This window comes from Primulina tabacum, chromosome 10 (genome assembly GCF_025594145.1).
Source record: "Primulina tabacum isolate GXHZ01 chromosome 10, ASM2559414v2, whole genome shotgun sequence".
NCBI classification, from domain to species: Eukaryota; Viridiplantae; Streptophyta; class Magnoliopsida; order Lamiales; family Gesneriaceae; genus Primulina; species Primulina tabacum.
Window position 1 is genome coordinate 702,990 of NC_134559.1, and position 8,542 is coordinate 711,531.

General features: G+C 43.6%; 1 protein-coding gene and 1 long non-coding RNA gene across 2 annotated transcripts; both read right to left on the bottom strand.

Moving 5' to 3' along the window:
- Positions 1-1,801: 1,801 nt before the first annotated feature.
- Positions 1,802-3,783, bottom strand: LOC142505613 (uncharacterized). The gene is made up of 3 exons (XM_075618678.1): positions 3,209-3,783; positions 2,533-3,113; positions 1,802-2,446 (listed from the first exon to the last, which is right to left on the bottom strand). Exons 1-3 carry the CDS (start codon positions 3,315-3,317, stop codon positions 2,360-2,362), a joined length of 777 nt encoding a protein of 258 aa, XP_075474793.1. The 5' UTR covers positions 3,318-3,783; the 3' UTR covers positions 1,802-2,359.
- A 2,817-nt stretch (positions 3,784-6,600) lies between these two features.
- LOC142506173 (uncharacterized) lies at positions 6,601-7,356 on the bottom strand. The gene is made up of 3 exons (XR_012804529.1): positions 7,086-7,356; positions 6,927-6,995; positions 6,601-6,828 (listed from the first exon to the last, which is right to left on the bottom strand). It is a non-coding gene; the product is annotated as an uncharacterized LOC142506173 (long non-coding RNA).
- Between the last annotated feature and the right edge of the window lie 1,186 nt (positions 7,357-8,542).

An 8,542-nucleotide genomic window follows, 5' to 3' on the forward strand; every position in this document is an offset into this window, starting at 1 on the left:
ATCACCTTAGGAAGTATTATTCTTGATTCTGTCATTGATGTATTTTATTTCCTGAATTTTCTTGTGTAATCCATCGGAATTCAATAAAATCAAGTTCTTCCTTTTAGTTCATGAATGCTGTGGTATCGTGAGAGTGATAAAATGATTTTATTTTCCTACTAAGGTATCGCCTAGTAGAGGAGCGGCGTGAAAAATTTTATTTTCTTACTAAGGCATCGCTTAGTAGAGGAACAGCGTGAAAAATTTTATTTTCCTACTAAGGCATCGCCTAGTAGAGGAGCAGAGGGTGGAAGTGATACATTTTTATTTTCCTGCTAAGGTATGACCTAGCAGAGGAGTTAGAAGGTGATGGTGTTGATTTCTATTTTCCTGCTAGGGTGTCACCTAGCAGAGGAGTTAGAGGGTGATGGTGTTGATTTCTATTTTCCTGCAAAGGTGTCACCTAGCAGAGGAGTTAGAGGGTGATGGTGTTGATTTCTATTTTCCTGCTAAGGCATCGCCTAGTAGAGGAGTAGAGGGTGATAGTGTTAATTTCTATTTTCCTTCTAAGGTGTGACCTAGCAGAGGAGTTAGAGGGTGATGTTGTTGATTTCTATTTTCCTGCTAAGGTGTCACCTAGCAGAGGAGTTAAAGAGTGATGGTGTTGATTTCTATTTTCCTGCTAAGGCATCGCCTAGTAGAGGAGTAGAGGGTGATGGTGTTAATTTCTATTTTCCTACTAAGGCATCGCCTAGCAGAAGAGTTAGAGGGGGGAGGTAGTTGATTTTTATTTTCCTGCTAAGGTATGACCTAGCAGAGGAGTTAGAGGGTGATGGTGTTGATTTCTATTTTCCTGCTAAGGTATGACCTAGCAGAAGAGTTAGAGGGTGATGGTGTTGATTTCTATTTTCCTGCTAAGGTGTCACCTAGCAGAGGAGTTAGAGGGTGATGGTGTTGATTTCTATTTTCCTGCTAATGCATCGCCTAGTAGAGGAGTAGAGGGTGATGGTGTTAATTTCTATTTTTTTACTAAGGCATCGCCTAGTAGAGGAGCAGAGGGTGGAGGTGGTACATTTCTATTTTACTGCTAAGGTGTCACCTAGTAGATGAGTTAGAGGGTGGAGATGGTGAATTTCTATTTTCCTGCTAAGGTGTCACCTAGCAGAGGAGTTAGAGGGGGGAGGTGGTTGATTTTTATTTTCCTGCTAAGGTATGACCTAGCAGAGGAGTTAGAGGGTGATGGTGTTGATTTCTATTTTCCTGCTAAGGTGTCACCTAGCAGAGGAGTTAGAGGGTGATGGTGTTGATTTCTATTTTCCTGCTAAGGTGTCACCTAGCAGAGGAGTTAGAGGGTGGAGATGGTGAATTTCTATTTTCCTGCTAAGGTGTCACCTAGCAGAGGAGTTAGAGGGGGGAGGTGGTTGATTTTTATTTTCCTGCTAAGTTATGACCTAGCAGAGGAGTTAGAGGGTGATGCTGCTGATTTCTATTTTCCTGCTAAGGTGTCACCTAGCAGAGGACTTAGAGGGTGATGGTGTTGATTTCTATTTTCATGCTATGGTGTCACCTAGCAGAGGAGTTAAAGGGTGGAGATGGTGAATTTCTATTTTCCTGTCACCGAGCAGAGGAGTTAGCAGGGGAAGGTGGTTGATTTTTATTTTTCTACTAAGGTGTCACCTTGTAGGGGAGTTAGATGGTGGTGACGTTGAATTGTTATCTTCCTGTTAGAACATCGTCTAGTAGAAGAGAAGGAGAGTTGGATATTTTAATAGCCCTTGTGTTTTAATAACATCAAAGATAAACTCATGAGAAGCAATAAATTGAAATGCAAAATACTCAAGTTTGCATAGAACGAGTTTCATACATGCCAAAAGTGCGCAAAAGGAAATAACCAAGTGTAGATATCGCAAAAGTCGCATAATCCTACGAAAAATAAAGCAGTGCAGAAAATAACATAAATAAAGGGAGCTCGGTCTAAGAATCGGGGGGAAGACTCGATATGAAGCCCTTAAGGTCGATGAAGTCAGTAGGGGCGCCTGGCGGAGGATAACCCTGAGCCTTGAAGAGGCCGACTGCACCCTCGAAACCCACCCCCAGGTAGTGAAAAGCTTTCGGGCCACAGATCTCGACAAATTCTTCGGATTTGAGAAATTCCTCTTTGAAGGAGGAAGCTTCTGCAGCGTGTCGCACCTTGCCATCTTCGAGCTCAGCCTGTGAATTCTTTAAATCTATCTTTAACTTCTGGATCTCTTTAGCTTGGTCCTCTGTCAGTCGCTGGAGCTCGTGTTTCTCTTTAAGAAGCTCGTCACCTCGAGCTTGGGACTCCGAAAGCTCCTTAGCGTGTGTCGCTTTCATCTAATCGATAGTAGCTTGGAGCTGTTCACGACATGCCCTCGCGCAAGTCTTGGCAGGCAGTAGATCGAGTGGCGTTGGCACGCTCCACCAACTCCCCTATGTACATCATGCCCTGGATAAATAGACAAGAGTGAAAAGATGACAAGAAAATCATACATGTATTGGACATTAATCTAGAGAATAGAAAGAGAAATATACCTCAGTGATGCTGCTGCATGTCCGGCGAGTGAGGTCAGACCACCCCAGTGAATTAATGAACGCTGCATCCGCTTCGGAAGGAAGCTGATACATTATCTTCTGAGCTAGCTGAGTAGGACCCCGCCCCACAATGGCTGTATCTGATGTGTATAGAGGATGTACCCCTGATGCAGGGGGAGGCTCCTCATCCGACCCTGACCTTTCTGGAGAAGAGACCGACACGACTGAGATCTCAGAAATCTTGCGCTTACCAGAATGCGGGACTGACGGGCTAGGATCAGTGGATGCATTTTGCTTGCCAGACGGACGAGGAGACTTGGCACGAGGAGGGGGAGAGGAGGCTCGCTTTGGGGCGGAGGAGGAGGAGCCTGTCTTCTTCTTCTTCACGGCAGTAGGGGAGCTAGCAGGCCTCTTCGCAGTGGTAGAGCAGGAATCTATTTTCTTTTTCTCAGTAACAGAACAATCTCCCTTTGTGCCCGTCGCGACTGCCGGAAAAAGTGACTTCTGGGGTGCTGATGAGGAACCCTCGGCCTTCTTCTTGGAAAGCTCACGGAGAAATAGAGCGTTCATGACTCTAGTACCTGCAAGTAGAGACAACGAACCGAATAAGAATTTTATCAAGTAACTTAATAAACAAAAGAAAAAACAAGAAGTATGAAAAAACGAGAGTATCTACCAGCATTCTCCTTTAGCTTAATTTTCGCGGGACTTATCCCGGCGTGACATAGGAGATCTTCTGATAGAAGTTTGGGAATGTTAAAGCATCGATCTCCTAGTACACTCATTATCTTCAGATACTCCTTATCTTTCTTATAACTCTTGGAAAATTTGGGTTTAGTGAAAGCAGGGCACCAATCGGTAGAGCAAGTCAATTCCTTGGGTGGCTGTACGAAGAAAAAGTATTTTTTTCAGTCCTTCACATGACTGGGGGGCCCATCGAAAAGTTTGTGGCTAGACCGGGAGGTTACATAAAAAGGTCCATCTTTTGATCTGGACAGAACTAAGAAGTAAGAGAAGGTGGTGCAATTTAGAGGGAGATCTAAGGCCCCGAATAACACGACGAAACAACTTATTAAACGAAAAGCATTGGGCGTGAGTAAACCTAAATGCACCTGGTAGTACTTGCTTAATTCTTGGCAGAAATCGCACAAATGGAAACGGAGACCTGCATCAAAGTGATGCTGAAAGAAGGTATAATAGCCCTTAGGGGCTAGATCGGGCCGGTCCTCTGGGCTAGGAATGATAATCTGGTGCGAGGAAGGAATGTGCCATAAAGTTCTAAGTTTTGGCTCGCTAACGGAAGGGATGTGGGATGACAAATGACCATACCACAAGTTGTCTGCGTTAGATATGTTCATCTGTTGGGTCACGTGACGAACTTCCTTACCCGGACGACTATGAGTGGTGACTTCCTCCTCAGGAGGATCAATGGTAAAATCAGGATCGGCTAGGGAAATCTTACTCTGGCTAGACTCGCTGGACCTGCTAGATCTGCTGGACTCACTAGACTCGCTAAACCCCTCAGAACCACTCGAAGAACTAAACTCGGAATCGGAATCGGAAGAAGACATAAGTGCTAAGGATAATCAAACAGGAAGAGGAGAGAACTGACCCGGATGAGGCAGGGGAAAATACTCAAAGCACTAGAATCGCAAGAATGGCCGAGCGAGGTGCGTTACGGCGCGTGAGGGCTGGCGTGCAAGTGCGAGGGGCGAGCTGGTGCTCGGGTGCGGGGCGAGCTGGTGTTCGGGTGATGGGCGAGCGTGTGACGCTCAGGCGCGCGGCGGGCAGACGCTCGGCTGGAGAGGGCGAGAGCGGCAGGCGAGGGGCGAGCTGGTGCTCGGGTGATGGGCGAGCGTGTGATGCTCGGGCGCGCTGGCGGGCAGACGCTCGGCTGGAGAGGGTGAGAGCGACAGGCGAGGGACGAGCGGGTGCTCGGGTGCTGGGCGAGCGTGGGACGCTCGGCGCACGAGCGAGCGTGGCACGGCGTGGCCAGCTCGTGACAGGGGCGAGCGTGGCACGGTGGGGCGAGCTCGTGGCAGGGGCGAGCGTGCGGCCGGGCGAGCTCGTGGCAGGGTATGTGCACGGAAGGGGCGAGGCGCTCGGGCGAGCGTGACAGGAGCGAGCGAGACGCTCGGGCAGCAGGGGCGAGCGTGCGGCTTGGCGAGCTCGTGGCAGGGGCGAGGGTGCGGCCGAGCGAGCTCGTGGCAGGGTATGTGCACGGAAGGGGCGAGGCGCTCGGGCGAGCATGACAGGAGCGAGCGAGACGCTCGGGCAGCAAGGCGAGCGTGATGCGCGAGGGGGCGAGCACTTCGGCAGGGCACTCGGGCGAGAGGTGCGCACAAGAGCAAATGCACGCCGGGTGAGCGCCTCGGCAGGGCGAGCATGTAGCTGGCTTGGGCGGGATGCTCAAGCGCTGGGCGAGGCGAAAGGTGAGTTGCGCCCGGCGGGGCGAGCGTAGGCAAGGCGCTCGACGAGAGGCGAGCTTGGAAGGAGGCGAACTCGGGGCTGGGCGTTGGCTAGGCGAGCGTGGCGCTCGGGCGGACGGGGTAGAGGCAAGGTGGCGAGGCGAGGCGTTGGCTAGGGCAGGGAGTTGGGCGGTGGCTCGAGCATGCGCTGTCGAAGAGGGTGGGTGCGCGCTGGAGTGGTGGGCGTCTGGCCGAATGTGGTGATGGGTTGCGTGAGCAGGGCGTGAGCGTGATTGAAAAGTTATGTAGGGGTGAAGCGAGAATGAAGTGGGGAAGGAGCCTATATTTATAGGGGGAGCACAAATCTTATCAAGATTGTGATTTGATTTGATATCTTTTCCTTTTAGAGCAGGATTATGATTAGATTTGCTTCCAAATCTTTGGAGACTGGCGGATGGCAGAAAAAAAAAATCTTATTGTTTTCAGCAGCGCCCTTAGCTGCTCCCCTCATATATCCTCAGTCTCTGACTTGAGCGTAGGAGGGGCTACGCCAGGACACCCTCCTGGCCCCCTCCTAACGGTCTTATTTGTGATTTCAGGCCCACGGTAATTTTGAAGCCCGTGTCTGGATTAGTGACGCTTGCGTGGATCGGACCCTAAATTTCCCGTGAGTATCAAGGCGGATGTTTTGGAATGATGGAGCTCACAATCCCAAGTCTAGCATTCCCACTCCTTATGACAATGTATACGGGATTCGTCAGATTTTGATTTAATTCTAAAGTCTAGGTAATTAGTTTGTATGACAGGAGATGACCTCAAAAGGCTGGAGCACCCTCTAATGTCACCTGAAACCGAAGATGATTCTTCTGATCCTTCCTTAAAAGTCACAGTGGTATGGCTAACCAGAATTTAGGTGGTACAAACATCTAATCTACACAATTTTCTTTTCTTGTTTTTGTTTCGGTAGATAGAATATTTTATTCTTTGGCCTATATCTTGTACACTACAAGAATAAATGCTTATGGTGACATTCATAAATATCATCATATTCAATATTTAGTGACATTTAAGTTTTAGTGACACCTCCAACAAATGCTCTCTATTCTAATGTCATCTTAAACTTCCTGACATTTTTAATGTCATTATAAGATGTTAATGACAACTTCATACGTGTTACTAATTAGTCGTATAATGACAATTTTAAATGTCAGGAAAATTCATGTTTTAAAGACTTTTATACATGCCTTGTTAATATAGTAATAATGACAAATTTATATGTCAGTTAAAATAATTTATAATGACAAATAAAAGTGTCGTGTATGTTATTTATAGTGACAATAAAAAATGTCACTAATGATAGGTTATAAGGTTAATTTAAAATATCTCATTATGTAATTTGTAATGACACTTACAAATGTTTTCTATACTAGTATATAAGGACATTGAAAATTGTCATTAATAGTTGTTTATAATGACTTGTTGATATGTCTCCATATGAGTTTTACAACGACATTTTTTATGTACATGATTTAATGTTCTATTGTGACATAAAAAATGTCATATTTTATGAAATGTCATCGACTTTCAATATTTTCATTATATAATATTCAAGGATATAGCAAATTAACATAAATACAAATAAAAAATTTTAAAATAGAAATTAAATTGCTAATCAATAATTGTCATTAATTTTGCAATCATTAATGTATAAGACGGACAAATTTGTTACCTCGAAAAACATCTATACCCCAACAAATGTACCAAATGTATTTAGTGTAAGAACTAACAAACAATTAAGTCTTGTAAAACAAAACATAAACAAACTTGTGACACATCTTCATTTTTCAACCAACCCATCTTCTTAATCAAAATCCAATATTCTTGTTACCTGCAATAAAAATTCATATATTTGTATGAATGAAATAAAATTAAAGAAGCACAAAATAAAGAGATTAAAATTTAATTCAAACTAGTAAATATCATAACAAATGATAAACTGAAAAATTATTATTTATCCAAATGCACCTAGTAGAAATCTTGCTCATTAACTGTCAACTGCAAATATAATTTATATTGGTTTAAAAAGATACTAACATGACGGCCATAACAATAAATACTAGTTAATTGAAAAGTTGAATATCATACCAAATGACAAGGCCAAGCTATCATTCCTCCAAGTGTATCCCCAACCTTTTGCAAAAGATCATATGGCCTAATCAAACTCTCTTCCCGTTCTAGGACAACTAGAACTTGTATTTTACACCAATTTGGTCCCAATGTCTGTCTTCCTACTTCGTTATTTGGATCCATGCTACGAACCACTCCTTTTGCCACAATTTTTGTCGAATCAAATAGACTTTTTATTGAGACAGAACATCCAATCTACGTGAAAGTGCAAAAGAGAAGGTTTTGATAAAAAAAATTAAAGTACAATCATCAACAACCATTATGCTAATGAGTATGTCCAGCTAGCCAGAAAGCAAAAAAGCATAAAGAAACATCCACTAAAAGAAAATCTTAATTTAACAACACGTCAAAGACAACGATTTTTTACGGTTTTTTATAAAAACCGTTGTGCTTTATCTTTTAACAACGGTTCAAGAAAAACCGTTGTCGTAGGCTCAAAAAACCCAAAACCGTTGTGGATTGACGTTTTTTTTAGAAACGACAACGGTTTTAGTGAACCGTTGAGGATTAGCGCATTTTTTGGAGAAACCACGACGGTTTTAGTTAACCGTTGTTAAAATAGCGACGGTTTAAAACATAAACCGTCGCTACATTAAAATTGTGACTGTTTTCACAAACCGTCGCCGATTTCAAATTAGCGACGGTTTTTGTCCGTCGCTATTGTAAATCGATGACGGTTTTGAAACCGTAGCTATTTTATATCGGCGACGGTTTTTTATACCGTCGCTATTGTTAATCGGCGACGGTTTTGTAACCGTAGCTATTTTAAATCGGCGACTGTTAAAAAACCATCGCTATGCGCGATGTATAAATAAAAACCGTCGCTACCGAAAACCGTCGCCAATAGCGACAGTTATACCAAAAGCCGTTGCACAATTGTCTATAAATACTCGCATTTTCGGTCCATTTCTTCCCACATCTACAATAAATTTTCCTCTCTGGTACCATTTAAGTTTCGATTTAAGGTATGTTTTTTCGTTTCAATTCTTGGTAAATTTTTATTTAAGATTATGAATTTTTGGTACAACGACGACGATTTACTAGAATTTGTTATTGAACATGTTAAAGAGAATCCTCATTTGTTGACGGATGTGGATGTTCATGAATATGCGTAAATTTTTTTTTTTACTTAAAATATTAGCGACAACTTATGATTAAACCTTCGTTAATTAGTGACGTTATTAGTCAAAACTAGCGACGGTTTAGTTTAAAACCGACGCTAATTGACGAAATTTTTGTGAAAGCGACGGTTTGTAATGAAACTGTCGCTAATTAGCGATGGTTTGTTACAAACGACGATATTACTTAAACCGTCGCTACTTATAGCAACGGTTTAGTCGAAATCCGTCGCTAATTAGCGACGGTTATTCATAATCTGTCACTAATATTTTAGACGGTTTAGCCATAATTCGTCG